General features: G+C 40.6%; 1 protein-coding gene across 1 annotated transcript in view; it reads left to right on the top strand.

The window, feature by feature from the left end:
• Positions 1–26,101, top strand: part of kcnh2b (potassium voltage-gated channel, subfamily H (eag-related), member 2b) — a 405,497-nt gene that overhangs the window by 204,129 nt on the left and 175,267 nt on the right. The window contains exons 3-6 of the mRNA XM_041814336.1: positions 19,531–19,686; positions 21,768–21,972; positions 23,790–24,127; positions 24,214–24,425. Coding sequence (XP_041670270.1) covers positions 19,531–19,686; positions 21,768–21,972; positions 23,790–24,127; positions 24,214–24,425 — 911 coding nt within the window. The remainder of the gene's footprint in view (positions 1–19,530; positions 19,687–21,767; positions 21,973–23,789; positions 24,128–24,213; positions 24,426–26,101) is intronic.

Raw genomic sequence — 26,101 nt, 5'->3', positions numbered from 1 at the left:
GATGGATATAAGCCTAACCCCACTCAGTTCTCCTTACTCTTACATTCAAAGAAAAGTCAGACCTTAAACTTCAGCAGATCAACCAAATGGTAGAATAAAATCTGAGGTGGGTTATGTTTTATTCCCTACAAATAGTCCCTTGATGTCCAATTAACACAGCTGATTTTACAGGGAATGACCAAAAAATTCACAAGTCCGCCGATATATCTCACAGGTTAAATAAAGCCATTTTTGTAAATTTACATGATTTATCTTTGGTTAAATACTGAACTAATTTCCACCAATGTTTCCTGAAGTGATCAGATCTGATGCTCTGAAAGTTTAGAGCTGCTCTGTGTATATTTAACTAAAATGACATAAAGGTTAGCCCTTGGAACTCATTTGTCTTGGACCCGGGCCACAGGTGCATCCTTGGTAAATTGCCATGGGAATAATACAGAACTCCGTATATGGACACCCTGGGATGTGTGTTTATAGATCACATCTTCAGGCTTTAGAAAATGTCTTTTTCATCTTCTTATGTGTTGTTGAGTCAAAATAATGATTTTTTTGGGATGTGTTATTCAAAATTAAATTACTGTTGAACTATAAATTGCAGGCTCTTAGTTGTTGTTTCCTCTGAAAGCTCTCCGTTGTGCCGTTCTCATGACACTATCCACACATTTTTAGCTCTTAGGGAATGTTTTCTAGTGAGCCTGGAACTTGGCTGCTAAAGACTAAATCCACACTAGTTGAACATCTTTTGATCCATTTATAAACCATTTTTTCAATCATTCCTGCAGTTAGCTGGTTAGCCTGCTGTCTATTTGTATCCCAGAATGCATTGCGACTGGGCTGTGACAACCAATGGCAGGCTGTTCCATCGTCATGTCATGCTTTGCTGGACAGCATGTGCAAAAATACATGCAAACTGAACAAGAGGGTCTAAATAAGTCATAATGGAGAGAAAGAGACACAGAGAGGCTGTGATGTGTCCCTCTGAGTCACTGCACTTTAAATAATGACCCAAATTCCCAGAAGCGCAGAGGGCTTTCTTTTTTGTAAAAATGTGAATATTTTGAAGACTTTGCCTCAGAATTATTTTTTAACGTTTTGGTCCCAAAGAGATGGGAGATCAGGTCTGTGCAAAAAACTAAAAAAAAATATTAATGTTTACTGCGTTTAATACATACAAATTTTAAGTTAAATTTATTTAATTAATTCTAAGTTTAATTAATTTAAATTAAAAGTTTGAATTTCCAATTTTTTTTTTCTTTTGTCTTTATAGTCACACAACTTTTTTTTTTTTTTTGAAAGATTTATTTTTTGTGCCTTTATTTGATAGAGGAGGACAGTGGATAGAGTCGGAAACAGGGACAAGAGCCGGGGAAAGACATGTGGTAAAGGGTCTCAGGCCGGATTCGAACCCAAGCCGTCTGCATACATGGGGTGCGCCTTAAACCACTAGGCCATCTGCACCCCATAGTCACATAACTTTTTTTCAAATTCCAGTGACATTTCTGCAGCACACATACACTTAAGGCCCAGGTTGTCCTGAAGAAAAGGATGTACAGAGCTTGGCTGTGCACCACTGGGTCGATGTTTTTACAAACTTTTTAAAACAAAAATTCCAGACGAGACACAGTGGTTAAAAAACAGCTGAGAACCGTCAGAGTTTAACATGGGCTTAAAATCAAACTAGAGCCGAGGAATGTTTATGTTGTTTTTGGAAACAGGTTCAACATAAACTCAGTTTCCCATCCATCCCTGATGAACCAGGCTGATACATGTCATCAGACTCTGCTTCTTGTACTTTAGATCAGACCCATTATAAATCTCAGGAAATTGACCACATATCAATGTCCATGGTCCACTGTGTCTTTCTGAAACAGTATGGATCTCTGCCCAGTCCAAATAGCCCTCATTTAAGTGGATATTAGGCTGTTTTTCTCCATTTTCACCCATTTCCCATTGAGCAGCTAGCAGTGTCTCAGACCATTTCGCCACTAAGGAGCAGTAAAGTTGTGCGCTGATAGTGACGTCAGTGCATTCCCTCAGGCTGGACCTGGCTCTCAGCCTACGATCATGGTATAAAAGTGATTCATCATTCTGCATAAGTGTACAATCACAGAGGCCTTGCTTCGGCCAAATTCATCAGACGGCTGCTCAACCTGATCACTGCTTACTCATTTAGTCACGTCTTTTTGCTTTGTGCACTCACAGTGATGGTAGATTTTATATACTGTAGTAAAAAGACAGAAAAGTGAGGAATTCGGCTCATAACTTAGTTAATAATTTTAGACTTACCCAATCTGAAATTCAGGACCTTCAGTCATCTAGATTTCCAGGCGTGGATAATCAACAAAGAACAACCCGAGCTCCCACTCACCCCAGCACACCTTGTCTTTTATCCAGCTCAAGTGCCTTCGGGGACCGACAACTGCTTTAATGGATCCTCTTGTCAGTCTGGAGCTTTGTCAACTTCCCAGCCACCACCACACTCCCGTCAGCTCCCATCAGCTCCCATCAGCCCTGCTGCATCTATCATGTACAACCGCTCAGCTGCCATTATTCATGTTTCCTCCAAGAGAGGGCAGGAATATTCAATCAGTGCGTCTGCCTGACCAGAATTTTACTGGGTGAACACATGGAGGTATGAACAGCTGGTACAGAATGTTAACATGTTCAGAGTGCACACGCATGCACGTACAGTCTGTTACAGTCCAGCTCCCTCTTTGCCTCACAAACAAACAGCTCAGCATCAGCTATTTGTCTCTATTACAGGTGAGAAAAGGCTGATGAATGGCTGTCTGCAGTACTTTGTCCTTCCACTGCTTCTCATCCCAAACCTTAGAGAAAAAAGTGCAAGGGTCAGCCACATGGCATGTGTGTGTTTGTGTGCGTGATGCTGATAGATGGAGTAGTGTAACATCACTTATCAGAGGACAGCTGGTGGCCACGATCAGAGGTGATGGAGGGGTTGAAACACCAATATTAATGGTCTCGGTGGCATTCACACACACTGGCAAATGCCACTTACACACAAGCACAGCAATTTATTTTTCCACTCGGTCGTCCAGCTCCCTGCCCTGCCTGCTCTGAACAACACACCTGTATGAGAGCTGTGGTGTAGTATAGCACATTAACCCCTTGAGTCCCTGTAATACTCCACAGGCCAGTCAGTGGGAGTGTGGGACAGCATTTGCTTCTATGCTTACGACCACAGACCAGGGAAGAGTTGTTTAGGCCTGCCACCTAGTGGTTATTTATAACATTATTCAGTGTTAATGATAAAGGAGTAGGTGGTGCCTTTTCAAGATTTCTAGTACTAGAATAACCAAATAGACAGCTGTGGTAGCATAACTCAAACATCCTTTATGTCATTCAATCCTTCTCTATTCATCACTATAGAAAAAGCTTCATAGTAGACAGAATCATGTGTGTTCTCCTGGGGGTCTTACAATCATCATAATTACTACAAACAAAGAAACAATACAGCTGATTTAAAATAAGGGGAATCTAGTTAATAAGATGTGTTGACCTACAGTTAAACTGTGTAGAGCTTCTACAGGCCTCAGTGTTTTTGAAGCTGACTTTCCTGTGTGCTTAAAATAGCATTTTAATAGCTCTTCCCTGCTGTTAGAGAGTTATTGAGGTAATGTGACAGCCCTTAAATAGCAGGAATTCCTCTTCTAAAGGAGAGGGCGGTCATTTCTTATGTTTTTTTTTTTTTTTTCTTTTTTTTAATTTAATTCATGTCAGGGAAGTAGTTCTTTAAAAGCAAATTTTTCTTTATAACTTTCATTGACAGTGTCTATAAAAAAAGTATTCAACTCCTTTGGATGTTTAAACCCTTTATTGATTTTAAAAATCATGGTTAATTTTACTTTTTGGACATTATTTTTTATTTTTTGTCAAAGTGAAAATAGATTTCTACAAAGTAATGTCAATTAAAAGAAATATGTAATGTCAAATAAGTGACTGCATAAATCTTCACCCACTTCAAGTCAGTATTTAGTATTTAGTAGACAGAATTTTGCACACATGGACACTGCAATTATACTCCATTCCTCTTTGCTAAACTGCTCAAGCTCCGTCAGGCTACAAGGCTATTGGGCAGATTGGCCATTTTCAAGCCTATCCATGAATTCTCTATTGGACTGGGGTCTGGGCTTTTCATTCTTGCAGGATGAATAAGTTTGTCCTCCTAGATTTTCAAATATTCTGCTGCATTCATTTTACCCTTCACCTTTACAAGCCTTCCAGGGCCAGCTTCTGAGAAGCATCCCCACAGCATGATGCTGCCACCATCGCCAAATGTCTGACTGCCAAAAAGCACCATTTTGGTCTCATCAGACAAAAGAACGTTCTTCAACTTGACCATGGTGCCTTTTGGTGAACTCTAGTCCAGATTTAGTCTAAGTTTTCTTCAAAAGTGGCCTTCTCTGCCACTCTCCCATGAAGCTTTGACTGGTGAAGAACTCGGCCAACAGTTGTTGTATGCAGAGTTTCTCCAATCTCAGCTGCTGAAGTGCACCGCTGTCCCTTCGCTACATCTTGGGAACGTCCGCTCTCTGGCACCTCAACACAACTAATGAGGACTTTTGCCATTCCGCTGCCCTGTGTTTTACTGAAACCTTGCTCAGTGAACACATTCTGGGCTGTGTGCTTCAGCTGCCGGACTGGGCTATGGACCTCTCGGGGAAGACGAGAGGAGGAGGAAAAGGCTTCTGCATTAACGAAGGTTGGTGTACAGATGTCACAGTATTAAAGATGATGTGCAGGCCTCACCTAGAGACTCTGTTCATAAACTGCAGACTGTTTTATTCACCTCGGGAGGTCTCCTCGTTCATTCTGGTCGGTGTTTACATTCCTCCTCAGGCATGTGTAACGGAAGCGCTACAACACCTGGCCAACCAGGTAACAGACATGGAGAAAAAACACCCAGACTCCCTGTTCATCATTCTGGGGGACTTTAACAGAGCAAATCTCACCCATGAACTGCCAAACTACAGACAGCATGTTAAGTGTCCCACCAGGGACAGTAACTCTCTGGACCAGTGCTACACCAAATTAAAGGACACCTACCGCTCTGTACCCGTGCTCTCTGATCACTGTCTGGTCCACCTCATCCCAACCTACAGGCAGAAATTAAAATCTGCCAAGCCTGTAGTTAGGACTGTAAAGAGATTGACAGAGCAATCAGCTGGAGCTTACAGGCATGCTTTGACTGTACTGATTGGAGTGTATTTGAAGCTGCAGCCACAGACCTCAGTGAACTCACTGACACTGTGACATCTTACACCAGTTTTTGTGAGGACATGTGTGTGCAGACCAAGACCTTCTGCACATTCAATTAAAGCAAACCCTGGTTCACATCAAACCTGCATAGATGTATATAGTCACAGTTTCTGTCACCAAGCCACCTTTGCACCTTCAGTCTCTTGTTTGTACAAAGAAGTCAAAATGTCCATGTTCATAGTGTATATTCATAGTTTATATTTATAGTGTATATTCTTGTGTACTAAGAGAGTAAATGTTTAACCAAGTCAGATTCCTAGTGTGTGCACACATACCTGGCCAGTAAAGCTGACTCTGATTCTGATTAGTCAAAGGTGTCTTAGTGGCCTCTCTCACTAATCTCTTTCTTGTGCGCTCACTCTGTGAGGATGGCCTGATCTAGGCAGATTCACACATGTGTCATACCTCTTCCATTGCTTGATGATGGATTTAACTGAACTCTGGGGGACGTTCAGTGTGTTGGAAATGATTTTTGTATCCATCCCCTGACCACTCAAAAAACTTTTCTCTTAGCTGCTTGGAGTGTTCTTTTGTCTTCATGGTGTAATGGTAGTCAGGAATACTGATTAACCAGGAACTGGACATTCCAGACACAGGTATCTTTATACTACAGTCACTTGAGACACATTCACAGGTGATCCTGTGTTTACCTTCATTTATTCTCTGTGACAGAGTGTTGGAGGCAGGGTAATGGTTGAAGTTTGGATGTATTCATTGGATTTATTCCACTGTCAACACCGTCTCTACTTCTAGAGAAGACATAATAACTCACTCACAGTTCTTGTGTGCACATTGTGTCTTTGTACCTCAGCTTTTAAAAGTATATGACAGTGTCTTGTCATTTCCTCTCTTATATTTAAAAACCTTGCTGTAAAACTAGAAGTAACAGGGTCATTAATACTGTGATTCTCATCCATTATCATTGGTAACAAATTAGAGTCTGGGCATTCTGTTTTTCTGGTGGTGAATGACATTTTCAGGCAATTATGCAAGTGTGCTTGTCAGCTTGTCCTGAGTGTTTTGGATTTAAACGGGCTTTCTTTGGCTCTAAACGAGGACGGGAACATAACAAGCTCTGCCAGTTGGTCTGCAGCCAGCCTGTAGAATATTCAAAGCCGTCTCAGTGGATATAGAGATATGAATCTTTTTTTTTCTCCTTTGGTTTTTCTTCCTGCCAAAGAGTGATGAATCTGAGGAGAGTGTGTTTATGAATGAGACTCTCATCCCCCCTCTGTCACTGTGTCACTGAATGTGTGTGTGGGTCTGTGTGATGCTGAGCAGAGCGGCAGAGAGGAAACACGACTTACATCCTCATCCTTTTACATCTCTCTAGCTCTGGTGGACAAATCAGCCTCCCGCTTTTGTCTGTGAGGGGAACCGTGGCCTATCGCTGCCATGAAAATGCACATTTTATTTGTTTATTCAAATGTATTTAACCAGGAAAACCAAACTGAGATCAAGAATCTCATGTACAAGATGTCCTGGCCAAAACAGGCAGCAGCAAATTTAACGAAGTTACACAGAAGGACAATATATTTAGCAGTTATAAACACAGATCAAAGTCATCATTAAAAACAACCCAAAGCATCATCCTCCAATGCCTTCAGTCTAATTTAACTCCCTCTACTCCTGTAGCAAATTCCAGGCTGCAGCAGCAGTGTTCCTGAAACCCCTTTCAACCATTTCAAGACCCACATTGGGCACAGAGAGCAAACTAAGTCATATGACCGAGGCACAGAGCAAAGACTGTAGCTTCCAGAACTTTTCACATGAATGAAGTCACACAAAATGATGGAAGCAGATTTAGCATACTTTATAAATAGGGACATGCCACTGATTTAACTTATGCTCTGATAATGAGGGCCACCCAACTTGATCATACTTCCAGAAGAGCCTTGGATCGTCAAAGGGGACCTATTATTAGGAGACCACTTTATTAGGTACACCTGTTCAACTGCTTAAACATCTAATTTACCAAATTGCAGAAACCAATTGATTTAGGCATGTACGAAGCGTCAAGGTGATCTGATGAAGTTCAAATCGAGCATCAGAAAGGGGATGCAACGTCATTAGTCATTAGTTCACAATCTGAGGTGCATGCATGGGGATTATAAGAGATCCCGGGTTTTGTCTACTTTTAGGTTGTCAAATTCGATTTGCAAATAACCATGATAAAACACATATTATTTTCAGTCATGTTCATAAGTTTTAGGCATGCAGGGCGCCAAGGATTCATCGTGGGGTCAGATGTGCCGGGGCAACCCTACTCACCTGACGGTACCCTAAGTGTGCTTACTCGCCTCATCCAACTCTAACTCTAACCTAAAAGTGTGGACTTTGTTATTTTTCAGCAGATTACTTTTCAATACCCCTGGTCATATGCAACGTCATCCAGAGCACGACTTAAGTTGTGTCATCCAACTCAATGCGCGATGGTGCCTTCAGATGAGTGAAAGGATTTTGCACACTGAGTTCATTATTTTTGGATGTTTTTTGTTTTTGTTTTTTTTTCTTCTTTGGACAGATGCAAAATTTAGCATAAAATTGAACCTGTTCTGAAAAAAATGATGGAAAAAGGTTTCAGTGTCAGTGTGCAAACATGATTACAAGGAAATGAGATTGATTTTTTTTTTTAAAGGCCAAAAAAAAAAAAAGAAATGTGCAAAGGCCTTTACTCACCACATCTATGCCTTACCTCAGCCTCAGTGTTTGGCCCAAACATTCCTAGAAGTTCTGCACGGTATTGTAGATCTTACAAAGGTCTATTTTCTTAGAGATTCAGCAATAAAACTATTTAAACTGGTGTTGATTTTTTTTTTTTTTTTTTTTTTTTTTTTGTTGTTGCTGATGTATCATTTTTCTTTTATTTATTTGGGTTCCAGAAGGGTTAAACTTTTCTTTGGTACAAGTAGTGGAGCTTAAAGGAAAAGAAGTTAGGAGCTACTGATTTCATTGACTTTAAAGGTGCCAAAATAGTTGTTCTGGCTGGCGTTCACCTGTTAATGTCAAATTCTGACCCAACATGTGATTACCACTGGAATCAAAGCAGACCAGGCCATGTTTTCCTGTCGTCTATTGTCTAATTTAGTGTGAATCGTAGCCTCAGTTCCTCGTTCTTAGCTGACAGGAGGAATAAAACAATGAATGCATAATTCAGTCCACTTTGTTTGCAGGTAGAGTAGCCATAAGTAAAACTGTTTTTGACCAGAAACTGAAAACTACTAAGAGCTGGTGTATGCCATCTGCCATTTTTAGCTTTCAGTTTCTGTTCAGCAGACAAATAAGTTTCTTCTTAAGAAACTCCTACTGTTTTGGCAAAAATGACTTTGGTTTCTCTGCAAAATCCCCCTTTTCGTTTTTCTCCCAGTTTCTGACACAGCACTAGGATTATTCTTGTTTACATTCTTCAAATACTTATCCAGTTATTAGAATTTCATGAGAACTTGGCAGCAAAATGTTGTTAGAAAAAGCACTGTAGTGCAGATCCTGCAGAGAAGTAGTTGAATTTTAAGGTCACAGATAAAAACAGCAGCACTCATTGAATTTAACAACCCTCCTCTGAAATATGTGATGAACACACTGTGTGAGGACCCATCCACATATCTGCCTCAGTGACCCGTCCATAAATGTGTAAGGACTGCCGTCGTCCACTAGGAGGAGTAGATGTGTCACTATTAGGGGAATTCCCTAGGATGCAGCTGGAAGTGAGAGAGTGCAGCATCTGCAGCTATTAAACTTTGAGCATAAGGTTTAAAAGTAAAGATAAATAAGGTTTTTAGTTTACATCAGTGGATTTAACTTAAAAATGATGATGGAGATTGACTGAAACAGCAAGCCTACATGCTGCAGGAGAACAGGCTTTAAGGTGAATTGAGCTTGCCTCTCCATGTGATATATAATCTTTTATAATCATATATGTTGTAATTACAACATTAACGTTTGGCTCTTGTATGCACACAATATGCACAATTCCCCCTTTCTACCCAGTGCTAGAGCTGCTATCAAGATCAGGATGCTGACAAGACACATCGAAACAGTAGACAATCCAATTTACTGAAAAAAATGATAAAATGATCTGATCATTATTTTCAGAAAGATGTGACTTAAAAATAGAAATAGAAAAATAAATTTGAAACATTTCCACAAACTTTAGAAACTAGAAAAAATTTTAAACAAAAGATTCAACCGTCAGGAGCCTTGGGCTGTTTCTGCAGTTTTTATGACTTTTTATTTTTGCCTTTATTCAACGTGAAAAATGTTTTACATGCCAATGTATGATGTCTTTACAGCTCAACCTCACATGTCTGGTGTAACAGTTTTTATTTATATTTCAATACATTACCTCCAAAACCCTCAGAAAAATGTAGAATTTGATTTTACCTCACTTACATATTTTTTTCCAGATAAGATCAATATGTCAGAGTTTTTATTATAATGGTCAAAGATTAGGGATGCATGATGTTGAATTTTAGCCCATAACCAATATGTCGATATCTCTAAGCTCATTTTGGCTAATACTGATATCAAAACCAATAATAAATGTAGTTCAAACTGTAAAATTCACTTCTTAAATGTGATTTAAAGTTTGATGAAGATCACAGCTGACATAGGTCTGCTGTCTAAAACTTCACAAATTCATTTGCACATGAGGCTGATATTTTCAGCAAATACATGTGTTGTAAATATTGGGAAAATTTTCAGTAACACTTTATTTCAGCAGTCCCTGATTAGAAATTTTATAGTAATAAGTGTAGTTATCTAGTATTTCTCTAGAATAAGGTGGTAATTACTAAGTAATATACTTTTATTTTTTCCAAGTTTTAACTCAGGTTATATTAAGGAAGTATTTACTTACTAATAATATATTTATGACCAAGTAATTCCTAGCATTTCTCTGGTAATCAGGTGGTATTTTACCCTCACCCTAACCCACATGAACCCTGATTAAAACCCTTTGACCCTAACACTAACCCTAAAAAATCATTGGAAATTCTTCAGGAAGGACTCACTTTAATTTAGTGGCCAAAATAAAGAAATTACCTGGGAAGTACCAAGCAACTATAGAAACTTATAACGTTATTCCTTAGAAACTACTTGGGAAAATACTACCCAGTCAGAATTGCCACAATATTTTGTGGGTTAGGTTTAGGGTTAGAGAATTAGAGTTAGTGTAAAATACCACTTAATTACCAGAAAGTTGCCAGAATAATAATACAGGCGTCCAGCTCAGGTTAAAGTGGGGATCTGATTGATTTGGCACTAATCTGTATTCCTTTAATCCTCTTGTTCTATTGCAGAGATTATCATTCTAATTTCTAGTCCAGCACACTGCAGATTGCTCTTTGGCAAGGAAGTGTGGGGTCACCTGTTTAATCTGTATCTCATATCTAAAAGGTTTCTAGGAGATAATGTGACCTCTCTTGGGTTTTTCTCATCAGGAAAGTTGGAGCTTGAAAAACAGATCAGGTCACTCTGGATACGGTTGGATCTCTGTGAACTCCTCACCAATCCCCTCTTATCTCTGCTGAACTGAGGGAAAGAAACAGCTAATCCTCCGCTCCCTAAAACCACCAGGAAACAGTGTCTGTTTCTCATCATACTTCTTTCTTTCTGTCTTTTATTTTTCTTTCTTTTTAAAAGTTTTTAGCTGACTATCTTAACCCTCCATTCAGTTCCTCCTTTTGTAGAGATCTCTGTCCTTACCTCTCTTTTATTCTTTATCCTCTCATTTGACATGTTCAGTTTTCCTTCCTTGCTTGGTCCCTACATCACTAATGTTGTCATCACTGCTTGTAACGACCCCTGAAAATCCACATGAACTGATTTGGTGGTTTAAAAACAGACTGACCTTCACTCTGAGCCGTCTATAGGTGATAGGGGGCAGATGTTACATAAAACAGTCATTTTTAGCCCTGTTTGAGGATTATGTAAAGTCATGTTCATGCATAGCTGTTCAGACTGAGATTTGATCCTTTAAGCAGACCAAAGAGGAGGCTAAGACCATCTGTGATTGCAAATATGTAGAACCCTTAAGTATAAAATAAAGGATGCAACATTGTCTATGATTAAATGTTGTGCCTACATACACTAACTGACCATTTTATTAGGTTTATTTGTGCAGCTGCTCATCAAACATCTTATCAGCCAATCACATGGGAATACATTTAGGTATGTAGCCATGATCAAGATGATGCGCTGAAGTGAAAGCCCAGCATCAGAATGGGAAGAAATTTGGTGCAGAAGGCCCAGGTTTAAGTCTGGTCCATAGCTCCTTTCCTTTCCATGTCATTCCTCGCTCTCTCATCCCTCATGCACAACCATCTCAAGGGTCACAAAATGATCCAATAAGGGAAAATAGTCTTGTCGATGGCTTGTTGATGGCAGAGGTCAGAGGAGAATGACCACCTGGTTCAAGCTGACAGTGAGACGACAATAACTCATCAAAACTGAGGTACGCAGACGAGCATCTCTGAACGCATAGAAAGATGATCTCCGAAGCAGATGGGGTAACGCAGCAGAAGACCACAATGGTGAAACTGAAGCTACAACTTTAACAGGCTCATCAAAAGTTGGAATATTAAAGATTTGACTGTGAGACTTGATTTCTGCTGCAATGTTCGGTTGGTTGGGTCAGCATTAGGTGCAAAGCTTCAGCAGTCACCTTGACCATGTCTGTGTTAGGGATAGACGTCCAAACCCGGGTACGTTACCATCTGGTTCTGCATTTTTCAAAATCATTAACGTTTATAACAAAAGATGCGAAACAGCTCTTTTTTGTTATTCCTTTTTTTAAAGGAATAAGATGAGTTTCTCCATATTTTTGAGGTTCCAGCCGCCTGCCTGAAAGAACACTGACCCCCTGTAAAACAATGTTCTGTCATTTTTTCTTTCCATTAAACAACAGGAGGAATAGTGAGGACTCGGACTGATAAAGAGTATCAATAATGGGGCTTTTCCATTATGGCTTTTGGCTGCGCCAAGCCAAACCAAGCCTTGCTGATTTGCATTTCCATCACTGTTGGTCTATATTTTGATTTTTGGTTTAAAAGTATGTGAAGTCATTCAGATCAGACAGTGTAGAGAGATCGAGGAGAGCTCAAAATACTGTGTCATCAGCTCTAGACATGACCTCAAACGGGTAGCTCGGCTGTGGTGGAAAAGCAAACCCCCTGCTGTGCCGGGCTGCGGTGCCGAGTCAAGCTGAGCCACGCCATGTAATGGAAAAGCCCCATGAGAGTATCAATATCAATAGAAAGCGAACCATCTTCATCCCTTGTGTGCATGCCTAGATGCATTGGTTGCTGCCATGTGATTGGCTGGTTAGATATCTGTGATAGGAATCAGTTGGACAGGTGTACCTAATGAAATGGTCAGTGATCGACCTTTCAGGCTGGCAGGGCTCTGGGCCGGTTCCAGTTTCTGAACCTAATTTTGAACCAGCTGGCACGTTCTAACCGAAAAAAAAATTGGATCTGAACCTGAAAAGTTGGTTCTCAGCTGGAACCAAAAATAGTTGGTTCTTTCTTGGGAACCGTGACATCATCAGTGGGCTTATCACATTCTAGATTGTGAGGATGAGCAGAAAATGGAGAAAAAGTGGTCTGCTGGGGATACAAAGTGTTTGGTTGTGATCTGGCATCGACAGAGTTCCAGGTGAAGCTGGAGAGTAGTACAAGGAAGAACAAGTTATATGCCAAACTTGCAGAAGAGATGGCAAAGGCTGAGTTCACCTGAACACCAGACCAAATCATTAATTAACTCAAGAAACTAAAGAAGTAATACCGGGGACAGCAAGAAAGACTTGGGCAAAAGTGGAGCTGGACGTGGTGATAGATGTCCATCATGTCCTCCCACTTTGGTTCTGCGTGGTGTGAATGCAGGCTGGTTCGCAAGAAAGCACCCAGATTGTGAGACTACAGAACGGAACCAGAGCCAGAACCAGAACCGTGTCTGTCTGAAAGCACTAATTGTGTATAGGGTCCAGGATTCTGTGTCTAACTTCTGAAGTACCAGACTGCTAAAGCAGTAGTTTCTGCACCAGACGGAGCTGTCCAAGCCTTTTTATATATAAACAAACATACTGCACACCCACACCCAAAAAAATCTGACGAGTCGTCTAAAAGTCCAACATGCTGCAGTGAGATCATTGCACCATCCGTGTTCTGCAGAGAGCAGTTTGAACTCTGCTTTTTTGTGGCTGTGTTTTAGTGCATTGTGATAATCTCCCCGAGCTTTGTAAATCAGCAATGCTGAATCAGATTATCAGATGCTACATGCTGAACTGGAATACATCCAAACAGAGCATTTAGATAAAATGGCATTTGCCCTGTTTACCTCCTAGTTCAGTTCATTTCAAACACTCATGAGCAAATCTTTTACCCTACGCAGAAATGCTCTGAAGTCCCTGAAATACATGTGCCAGATTTGAACCTCTCTGACAAATGCAGACCACAAACAGACTCGCTCAGATAAACCCACTTCTGTTTGCTTTTGTCTGCACACACTGTCTGTAGCACAGTGACACTCTGCTGCACACTCATGCAGCAATGAGTGAGTCTGACCTATTCATGCATGTGAGATTGTTGATGATACAATCTGTGCACATTAAAACACACAGTTGCTTCTGTAAACACACAATCATAGATGTGCAGAGCGTTCCAGTTTCATGTGAGGAATGGACAGTAAATACTCAGTCTTAAAATGTATTAGACTCCAAACAATAAACCAAGGATAAATCCTCTTTGTGCACATTTAATCCTACATTAATGTGTGTGTATGCCCATGTGTATGCTCATGTGTACAATCACATCTGTTCTCCACAATAAAGTGTCACACATACAGTACATGCACTGATTCTGCTGCTTTGACAGTGCAATGAGGAGACTGCTGAGATGACATGCATCAACGTCTGGGGCTGACATGTTTGTTAAAATAACAAATGCTCTCTGAGGAATTGAAAATAGATATAATCCATCTGGTAATACAGGATCTAAAACAAAAGCCATCCAGAGATGATTCGTGCTAGTAGTTGGTCTGTGCAAATTTTATATTGACCTGTTTATACAGAACCAGATGATCAAGGTGGCACATCTCTCCAAAATGTCCTCTCTACTAGTATTCATTGTTAAACTTTTCATAGGCTAAAACCACACTGCTTTTCTTGTGCTGTATTTTCAGAGCTTCCTTAGTAAAATGAGTTGCAGAAGGTTGAGAGTTTCTCCAGCAGAGAAGAAAAACTGAATACAGAGTACTCTTATTGAAATCCGGTTGGGCTGAATAAAGACGAGAATTATTCACACACTTCAGTCTCCTTTGGACTTTCTTCTATGTAAATTTAGACCTTAGGTGTTATTGACCTTGCATTTTTGGCCTTGCATACACTTGCAAACTGTGATTAATGCTGGCCTTACACTAGAGGACTTTGCTTAAACTTTTAAAAGACTTTGAAAAGGCTGACATTTGACACCCTCTCACATCTCAAGACGATATGTCAGCAGGTCACTGAGTTTTTAGTCTCAGATTAAGATTTTGCAAAGACTGGGGAATTTCCAGGGTCACTTACTGCAAGACTAGAATAAAATTTCCTTTTGAGATTATTTCCCATCATGCACCCAAGTACGCCCACCTGAGGGCCCCATTGGGCAGGAAGGAGGATTGACACAACCCAGGTCATGCTCTGGATGTCTTTGTACATTACTAAGGGCATAGGAAAATAATCTGATAAAAACAAAGCAAAAACCACAGCTTTAGGGTAGAGTTATGGGTAGATGTGCAGCTTAAACATAGCCTAGGATACTGTTAGGGTGGGTAGGAGGGTTGCCACAACCCCCTGGTTGTGTGTATGTTCTAAGCACCTGAAAACTGTTGGTGGTTGCTAGGCGTATTACCAGGGGTGCAAGGGCCCAGACCAAAGAAATGCTGTTAAGCTCGACCTTGGCTGCTGTGTGACACACGTACATGCCAAATGTGTTGACACTGACTCTGGCCTCCCTCCCTCCCTCCTCTCTTCAGCCCAGGGTTGTGGAAAATCAGGACCTGTGAAGAGCGGTTAGCGCTCTACATGCTTAAAAATTCTGCACATTACTGTATATATGTGTGCTCTTACGTTGTCATCTCAATTGACACACTGACCTGATGTCAGCAACAGCCTACCAAAAGGAGAGCATTTGCATCATCATTTACAAGAATCTCTTCTCTTGTAGTACTGCCAGGCTGTCAGCCAAGACGAAACGAGATTTTTCTTGCATAGTCTGGCACACTGCCGTCATGAATGACCAAAAAACTATCGTATGGTCTAAGCCGGCCTTTAGCTGCTGCTACAACACACTGTAGCCCCACCACGACAAATGCAAAACACATCTCAACATGAGAAGTAGAAAAAAAATATAAAAATCTTGTATTTGCAAGAAATGAATCAATCTGCTGTTGTATGAATGATTATTGAATGCATTTCTGTTTAAATAGACATACATAAAACATATTTTTATATCCAGTTAAAACTTTGTTTCGACAGTGCCTAGAAAAGTTTCTCACCCCCTTGGATGTTTTACCCTTTTATTGATTTTATAAATCAATCATTTTTGTAACCAAGCAAAACCTCTTTAATGTCAAAGTAAAAACATATTTCTTTAAAGTAATGGCAATTAAATAAAAATCTGTAATGTAAATTAAGTAACTGCATACATATTTAGCCTTTTCAAGCCAGTATTTAGTAGAATCAACTTTGGCTGCAATCACAGCTCTGAGTCTGTGTGGATAGATCTCAATCAGGCTCAAACATCTGGACACTGCAGTTTTCCTCTATTCTTCTTTGCAAAACTGCTAAAGCTCTGTTAGGTTGTACAGGGATCAGGCATGAACAGCCCTATTTATGCCCAGCCACAAATTCTCTATTGGACTGAGGTCTGGAATTTGACTCAGCCACTCCAGAACATTTAGTTTGCTGCCATTAAACCATTCAAGTGGAGATTTTGCTTTTTGCTTTCACTGGAAAACAAATCTTTTCCCCAGCTTTTTTTTTCTCTTGCAGATTGAATGAGATTGTCCTCCAGGATTTTCCTATAATTTGCCGCATTCGTTTTACCCTCTACCTTTACAAGCCTTCTAAGGCTGGCTGCTGAGATGCATCCCCACAGCATGATGCTGCCACCACTGTGCTTCACAGTGGGGATGGTGTTTTTGTGGTGATGTGCAGTGTTTGGTGTCTTGTCTGATGGTCAAAAAGCAACATTTTCATCTCATCAGACCAAAAAACTTTCTTCCAATTGACGATGGAGTCTCCCACATGCCCTTTTTGTGAACTGGGCAGATTTAATCTAAGTCAATCTTCAACAGTGTCTTTCTCTTCACCACTCTCCCATAAAACTTTGACTGGTGAAGAACCAAGCCAACAGTTGTTGTATGCAGAGTCTCTCCCATTTGAGCTGCTGAAGCTTGGAACTTCTTCACTTCTTTTGTCAAATTATGTCGGCTAAACTGAGACTTAACAAGTTGTAGCAGTTTGGCCTTTAGGCACTGAGAAGAAAGTTAATGTTACCGTCTTGTGAAAAATGTCCTCCATTGGTGACCTAGACCCTAAAAAGCTTTAAGTCTTCACTATAGTAGACCTACTTCTTTCCATGTGCTTTTAACTCAAGTTGAGGTAAAATAAAGACATTATGTTTTATAGTTCTTATGGCTCATATCTCTTCTTTTATTTGTATTTTAAGCCGGAGCAGCACATTGATCAACTGTGACTGTTTTTAATGTGTTATATAAATAACCTCTGATTATTTTGACTTGATTGTATCTGTAAGACTCTCAAACCTTCTAGTCATTTCCCATGAACATGATTTCTCTTTTATTATCCGCTCAAAAAAAAATGATGATGTCACTGTTATTTCCCTTTCTGTGGTAATCCTGTCCAACAAAACCAGCAGACATGAAGCAGCAATGTGCAGCAGCTTGAGGGTCAGTGCAGCAGCACCTTCAGTGATTAGCAGAGCTATGACTGCAGTGTGAATGCACTGTCACGGCTGCTAATGAAACAGGCATGAATGGCCATGACCCAGTATCTATGAATGAGCAAGTGACTCTGTATTTCACCAACAATCTGCACGTACATTCACAGACACACACACACACACACACACACACGCTGTTAGATAGGGCCAGATGGTGTAATCCTTTAGTTTTCTCTGTGTTTCATATTTTTCCCCCTTCCTGTGTTGGGATTATGCTGTTGTCCAATCGGATTTCGGCCCACTCTCCAGCGATGAATGACAGGGCGGGTGGGTGAGCGATTCAGGCAGCAGTACATACACTGTATGTCCAGTTGTATCGTGTCAGCTTTCGGCTCTTTAAACTACCAAAACTGCTGCAGCTGTAGAACCGGTCACTGACCCCCTCTCTTCAGGTAAGACTCATGTATGACGGGGCATGTTGGAGAGACTTTTTAACTTGAAAGGCCACTTTAGGCTGTGGGCAAGGCGTCCATGTTTGTAGGTTACCTATATTAGGATGGACTGTGCAGAAAAGACAAAAGTATATATACATTTATTTTCAGATTGCAAATTGAGTGCATTTTGTTGGAGCTTAGTTTATAAAAGTTCTGGATTTGGGACAACGAGGTCACTGTAATGTTTGCTTTGAAAAAAGCTAAAATTAGATGGCATGATGTATAACATGATGATGTAGCTGGTGAATATTTCAAGGATGATTTCAGTGTGATCTTTTTAGCACTTACATGGATCTCTATTTTCATAAGCCACATTGAAATGAACTTACAGTTACATCAGTATGAACTGGATCTCTTCTTAAGTTATGGCTTGTTGCAGATTTATATATTATTTCCATGTTGTTTTTATCATGCAGTTCATTAAGAGAATATTCAGACCCTCTTCACTCTTTTTTGCAATTCCGTTATGTTGCAGCCAGATGCTACATTCAATTCGATTCATTTTTTCAATTACAGGCTTGAGTCTTTTTGAATATGCTGCAACAAGTGTTGCATACCTGGATTGGGTGATTTTCTGCCATTCTTCTTGGTTAATCCTCTCAAGGTTAGACAGGTTGGATGGGGACCATCAAGGGACACAACGATTTGGGTTCAAGTCAGGGCTCTGGCTGGGCCACTCTAGGACATTCACAGAATTAGCCCTGATCCACTCCTGTGTTGTCTTGGCTGTGTGCTTAGGGTTATTGTCATGCTGGAAGGTGAAGCACTGCCGAAAAGGTTTCCATTGTGGATATCTCTGCATGCTCCATTCAGCTTAACCCCAACCCTGACTAGTCTCCCAGTCCCTGCTGCTGAAAAACACCCCCACAGCATGATGCTGCCACCACCATGCTTCCCTGTTGGGATGGAATTGGGCAGGTGCCTGGTTTCCTCCAGATGTGACGTGTAGAATTGAGGCCAAACAGTTAAATTTTGGTTTCAGCAGACTAGAGAATCTTGTTTCTCACAGTCTGAGAGCTTTTCAGGTGATTTTTTTCAAACTCCAAGCTGACTCTATACTGAGGAGAGGCTTCTGTCTTGCCACTCTGCCATAGAGCCCAGATCAGTGGAGAAAGAAATTATTTTTTTACTGTAGTATCAGGCGGCGACCTAAGAAATTGAAAAAATTGAAGGGGGTCTGAATGCTTTCTGAATTCACCGTCGATAACAGAGCATCACGTCTCAGTGTTTTGGTCTGTTCACACGGTTTGAAGCTTTTAAGGATCCTCTTGTGTCAGAAGTAGCATAGCATCTTATTCAGCCTGTAGTCTTCCTTGTGTAGTTACATGGTCAGAGCTGTAGACCTGATAGAAATGCCTAGCTACTTACTGTCATGTGCAGCCTAATTTCACGCTTACTTAGCTGCTTTAACGCTCATATGGCAGATTAGCAAACGTGCATGGCCTCATATGGAAGAGTGAGCGTGAGCTGATTAAGCGTTGATGCACATTTAATAAGGAGAGTGAATGAGAAAGTGTGGGTCTGTGTAATCAGAGCATGCATGCTTACAATAAAGGGAGTACTGTACATATTTGCATCTGTCTGCACACTGTTTCTGAATGTTAATGTATTGTTAAGAATTGCACACTTGTCATTAAAGTTATTCTATTTTATGTATTTAAAAAAAGTAATTCTGCTGCTTTACAGGATAATTTGTGAAGAACTTTACGACTTTTGAAGGTTTTAACCATGATTCTAAAGTCAGAGAGACTTTTTGAATCAAATAAAGCTTCCATCATCCTGACTGAGCATTATTTTTCTCTGTGCTCATGCAGGTCAGAGCTTCCTGTGTATGGTAGACGTGGTGCCAGTGAAGAATGAGGATGGCTTGGTGATCATGTTCATCCTCAACTTTGAGGTCATGTCAGACGATACACTTCGAGATCGCAAAGAGGAGCTCAACCACCGCCTGCCTACCTGGCTTGTTACTGGTAACTACTGACTGACCTTTTTTCTTTCTTTGTTCTCATGTCAGGTTTAAGCCACTTTGCAAAGTTAGTAGATACTTGCTGACACATTTTGCCAAAGTCTACCGTTTTCCTTAATTCCTGTCTATTTTGCTATCCAGCATACACAATCAACCCATTGCTTATTTGTTAATCAGTGCAAGGCAAGTTTTAATTTAGCACCTTTATGATCCTCAAATTAGGACTGTAGTGAAAAAACTGGATATGATGCCAGTAAAAATCAACATGGGTTAATGATACCACAACAACAGAAATAGAAGTCCATGTAGGAAATCAGGACTGATATTTATGTCTTGTGTTGGTGCAAGATGTCCGGTATCTCTTCACTGAATTACCAGTTAGATGTGCCAGCATTAAACTGATCCTGCACTACAGAAAAACATTGGCTATAAGCAATGCATCAGTGCTTCCCATGTCCTAAGCACCCAGTTTTGGGCAAAGGAATTGGCCACACCTGTTAATTATTGAAGTCAGGTGTTTCAAGCAGACCTATCACCACAGGTGTTTAAAATCATCACCTACCTATTCAGTCAATATTTACAAACATTTGCGATCCTAAATAGGCTGTTATGAAGAGCTCAGTGACTTCAAGTGTTGTACTCTGACAAATGCCACCCTTGCAATATGAGGGTTCATGAAACTTCATCCCAACTGGATATTCCACAGTCAATTGTAAGCGATATTATTACAAAGTTGAAGAGTTTAGGAACAACAGCAACTCGACCATGAAGCAGAAGACGACTGCTAAGGTGCATAGACTGTAAAAGTGTCTAACGCTCTGTTGAGCTGAAGAATACTATTCTTCCACTGGCATTAATGTAAGCATCGAAACTTACAGTGGTGGCTTTATGGAATGGATTTCCATGGCCAAGCAGCTGCATGCACGCCTCACATTACCAAGTCCAATGCCAAGTGTCAGATGGAGTGATGTAAAGAACACCATGAGGCTGTTCTTCAGGGCTGGGGCTAGACCCCTTATCTCCAGTGGACTCCAATTTTAATGCTTCAGCATACCAAAACACTTTGAATGAGGAAACAGTTTGGGGAAGGCTCTTTTCTATTCCGACATGACTGCGCCCCAGTGCTCAAAGCAAGGACTTTGAAGACATGGTTTGATGAGTTCATTGTGGAAGAACATGACAGAGCCCTGTGCTCCCAATCGAGCATCTTTGGGATGAACTGGAATAGAGATTGTGAGCCAGGCCTTCTCATCCAGCATCAGTGCTTAACCTCATAAATATTCTACAGAATGAGTGGGCACAGATTCCCACAGAAACACTCCAATATCTGCTAAAATAAATGTTTTTCTGTATTCTGTTAATCCTTGGTATTTTCAGGTAGTGATTGGCTGCTTGTGCAGTTATAAATAGATTCATTTTTCTTCATTTGAATTTTATTTATTTGAATCTGCAGTGCAAACAATTGGCAAGACATTAAATGGTAATGAGAAGTATTTAACCTGCAATAGTTGTACTCCATCCAGGTTTTAAAAACAATGCTTTCATTAACTGGGGATTATTTTTTTTCTTTTTATGACTCTTCATTTTCACCTGCATCATTGAATTTTACAAAAAGTAATGATATTTCTGTAGTGATGTTTTTCCTTTGAACCCTGTGTATTTGTGATGCATCAGGTATTTAAAAAAAGCTTTTTTCCTGAACCTGACCATGCTTTTTTATTTTCCAGTGGGAAAACTGTGCAGAACAGCAGCTTAACTAGGGCACTGATTATATCAGAAATCATGTCTGTCTGTTCAACAGATTTCTTGTATACAAACCAAAATCTAATCACGGTAACTGCCCCAGATTCCTGTAGATTGTTTCTTTTTCAGGCCGTATTTTCAACATCTATTAGAACATTTCCAATCTCATTTCCTAGCATGCCCTTTGCCATGCATCTCTGCTCTTCTCTGTGATTCATACTTTCCTTACAGCTCCCCGGCTCCTTTTTCCCCTTCCTGCCGCACTTTCATACTGGAATCCATCTGTCACTCTGCAGGCAATGACTGTTTCCCCCCGTCCCTCCTCCTTCTTCTCACCTCCAGGTCGTCCACGGGGCTTCAAGCTGCGTCTCCCACTGCTGCGCTCCTTGTCCAACAGCAAAGTGTCTCTAGGTGACGCAGAGGCCGGTCAAATCCCTACTGCTACACCCCTGCACCCAGACCACAGTCCTGAGTCCTTGGGCCTGGGGGAGTTCCTGCCCCTTCCCCCTTTACCACCAGACCAACAGGAGCAACTCGGTGGAAGCAGGTAGGTCATAGGAGTTACACTGGGCAAAGGCATGGGATTTATAGATGGAAGACGACAATTTAAAAAATAGTCTTTTATTATTAGGCATCATTTTTGGAACATAAAACTGTTACATCACCCATACCTCTGATAAAAATTTATGTTTAAGTGTACAACTCACTGCTAATTCAAATTCCGTTTTTGATATTCAAACAAATAAACAAAAAAAGTCAAACAATTAAGCTTACACTTGCACACTGGTAGACCATGATACTCAATACATTTAATGCAGTTAAAAATTGTTATATTTTTTTGTATTGTTTAAAAATAGCACTGAATATACACATAAACATTTTAGTCCCACTGAAATTTTACTTTAAAGTGACATTTCTCAACATCAGATTAACACATTCAGATGATATAGTTCAAGAACATTTTTTAGATTTTTATCACCTCAGGCATTCTGCCTACTTTGGGCTAGGACAGTTCAGACTGCTTGGCACTACCACTAGCATGATCACTAGTATGAGCATAGCTTGGATTAGGTTGGAGTAGGAAAATATCAAGGCAGAATGCTTAGCTTGGATTAGGTTGGGCTGGGCAGAATGCTCAGTTTGGACTAGATTGGACTAGGCAAAATGCTCAGTTTGGACTAGATTGGACTGGGCAGAATGCCTGATTTGGACTGGATTGGACTGGGCAAAATGCTTAGTTTGTACTAGATTTGATTAGGCAGAACACTTATTTTAGACTTGGTTAGAATAGGCACAAACTTAGGCAGAATGCACAGGTGGGACTTGACAGAGCACATTGTTTAGAGTAAAACTTTAATTCTAATAACCTGGACTAGATTGGATAAGGTAGAACTCCAAGTTTTGGCTGCTTTGGAATAGGGAAACACCTAGTTCTGGCTTAGTTTCAACTCGGCAGAGTAACTAGTCAGACCACTGAGTTTGGACTAGACAGAATGCCTACTGTGGAAGAGGCAGAATACCTTGGACTAGATTGGGCAAGTCAGTACGCCTATATTGGGCCAATCAGAACGCCTAGTCTGGAATAGATGTACTAAGCAGAATGCCTTGTTTGTATTAGGTTGGAGTAGATAGATACCTAGGGAGAATTCCTAGTTTGGACTAGACTGGACTAAGCAGAATGCCAAATTCAGACTAAATTGAACTAGGCAGAACACCTAGTTTGGACTAGGCAGGATGCCAAGATTGGATAAGGCAGACTGCATAGTTTAGACAAAATTTACTAAGCAGAATGCCTAGTTTGGACTAGATTGCACTGGGCAGAATTCCTAGTTTGGATGACATTGGACTGGGCAGAACACTTACTTTAGACTAGTTTGGACTAGTGCCTAGTTGGAATAGGCAGAATGCCTAGTCCTAACTGCTCCCATGTCTTCACTGAAATTGTGATCCAATAATGGAGCAGCAGAAATACTAACCATGGCCCCATGAGCTAAAGGGATAGCACTAATTGCATTTCTACCCAATCTAGAGCATAAATAAATTTGCAGTGCTGTAAAGTTTTTTAACCTTCTGACATAAAGCTGGTTTGCTGCTTGCTAACATGGCAGCAATTAATTGGATGAAGGCTCAATAGCAGCTGAGCTTGAATGGTTGTAGAGACTTAAACAAGGTTAATACGGCTCTCTGTTCATTTACTTGTCTGTTTTGGCCAAGAGACACCATTAGCTAGTGGGAAAACATAGGTGAGACTTCCTGGGACAACATTTATTTGTATTATTTTGGAACAGAACCATCCAGTCACAACAGCTTTAATCCGAAATGTTTGTTTTATTGTTATAATAATTCCCATTGTGCTTCTCCTAGGTCGGCTCTTCAGAGTTGGCCAGAAGACCGCCAGGAGGACCACCGCACCTTACTGGGCACTGACCCTCCTGTACCCCCACCCCCACCTCCTCCTCCTCCCCACAGAACTCACCTGTCGGGTCCCCTCACCCAGTCATCACCCTGCGTAGCACCACACCACCGCCTCAGCCTCAACCCAGACGGTTCAGGCTCCAACTGCTCTCTGTCGCACAGCCGCTCACGGGAGAGCTTCCACAGCATGCGTCGGGCATCCTCTGTAGACGAGATCGAGGCCATGAGGCCGGACTGGGACCGGAAGAATCGGAGAGCAAGTGTCCGGCAGGGCAGCAGCAGTACAGGTGAGAAAGGTTGATGTCAAAACAATCAAACTGTCTTTTTGTGTTTTCTTTGTTTTTTACTCTTCTTTTTCTTGTGATGTTTGCAGGTGCAGTTAATAGCAAGTCTAACATCTTAAACTCCACGTCGGACTCAGACCTCATGCGGTACCGCACCATATCCAAGATCCCTCAGATAACGCTCAACTTTGTGGACTTCAAACCTGACCCTCTCATTGCTCTGCCCTCTGGAGAGATGGACATCATCGCTCCCTGCAAACTCATCGATCGCACGCACAACGTCACAGAGAAAGTCACACAGGTAGGACAGTTCATGTGTGGAGAGTGGCTGTGTCTGTTTGGCCATCTGAATGTCCGCTGGTCGCTGGCAGTTTTCGGTATTTTCCCTAATCTTTGGTGCAGGTTTTCTCATACTGAGTTTGGAGGTCAGGACTGTAAAATGTGCATCCAAAGACTATGGTGGTGTATATGAGCTCATGGACAGATGTAACTTAGTTAGCATAATTAACTTAGCTCCTGCCTGCTGTTAATCTGACAAGTGTTCCTGGGAAGATAATGCTTGTACCGCCGGCTCGAGTGAATGAGAGTGAGATTGATTGAGCTTCGATGAGATGATGATGGAGGGCGACGTGGTGATGTTCCAACTTTTAGTAATTGACTCAGGAGGTTACAGTGAAAAGAAGGTATGGGACATACTGTGTAGCAGTTCTCTCATTTCCTCTGGTTGTGATAAGCCTGCATTCTTCATCCTCCATCTGCCTGTCAGAGTCACAAGAGTCACTTCTCTTCTTCTCTCACAGCCTGTGAACACATCACTTCACTCACACTAATTGCTCTTTAAAAAAAGCTTTTAACTCCCACTGTAGATGTTCTGTCTGAATTTCTGCCTTACATAACAAACACCTTGCAGAAGCACTCTGTGCAATGCCCCTTCTTACAGCTGGCTAGATACAGCATGTATGAAATTGGATATACATTACCAAATATGAAGGGTAAATTGAAAATGATGGACACAAACTGTTTTATAATTGCTGAGACGGATGAGTTGTGGGCTGTGTTTTCACTGTTGAAAAAAAGTTTCTGTGCCATGCAGCCACCTGTGTTGTCTTTGCACATCTGCTTTAAAGCATTTGTCAAGGTAATTCAGAGAAAGAGGCACAGAAGACGAGACCATACGGGACATTTTGCACGATGGAAAGTCTGCTTTGACACCAAGATTTCCTAACATGCAGCCAAACAAATAAGATCTCTTTTTATAAAACCTGCAAGTTTCTGGACAATCTGTGCAGGATGAGCAGAGACTAAAATGTATTTATTTAGCTTTTTAATCTTAAAATTGTCTCTTTTTTGTGTTCAACATTTTTATTGATTTTCAAAAAGTAAAATAACATGTACCCCATTTCACACTGGAAGAGAAATATTTAAAAGTCTGTTCAGACATGAACAGGGTGAGTAGAAGGAAGATTCTCAAACACTAAAACAAACAATTAAAATAACCCTCCTCCAATGTTGCAGGAATGTCTGTTTAGCTCTTTAGAGAGCCAATATTATCCATTGTTTCTCACAACAGAAAAAGTTACAGTCTTTATGTTCAGTGGTAGAGCCCAGAGATTAAGAATTTCTTTCTAAAGACTTTGTAAACAACCAGTCCTATGTTGTGATTATACCACAATCCCATTAGTGCCATGACACAGTCTAGAGCTTAAAAAAAGCTTTTTTCATTTTCTCATTTTGTATTTAACACTTCAAGTAGCTTTAACATTTCATTTGAAGTTAAGTTTGATGTGAATTATGTTTATCTATAACATATAGAACATCTTTGCCATTAAATTGCCACTTAAAACACTCCATTTCCTGATGTTGCTGTTCAAAATAAAAATATTCATTAATGATTGGAAATTGAGGCTTTTATTGTGACAGACTTACCAGGAATAGAACGGGTCTATTGTTAGATTCTTTACTAAACTTTAGGATCGC

This window comes from Cheilinus undulatus, linkage group 19 (genome assembly GCF_018320785.1).
Source record: "Cheilinus undulatus linkage group 19, ASM1832078v1, whole genome shotgun sequence".
Taxonomy (NCBI): Eukaryota; Metazoa; Chordata; class Actinopteri; order Labriformes; family Labridae; genus Cheilinus; species Cheilinus undulatus.
Note: the sequence above shows the minus strand (reverse complement) of the source record. Positions and strands in the feature narration are given on the sequence as shown.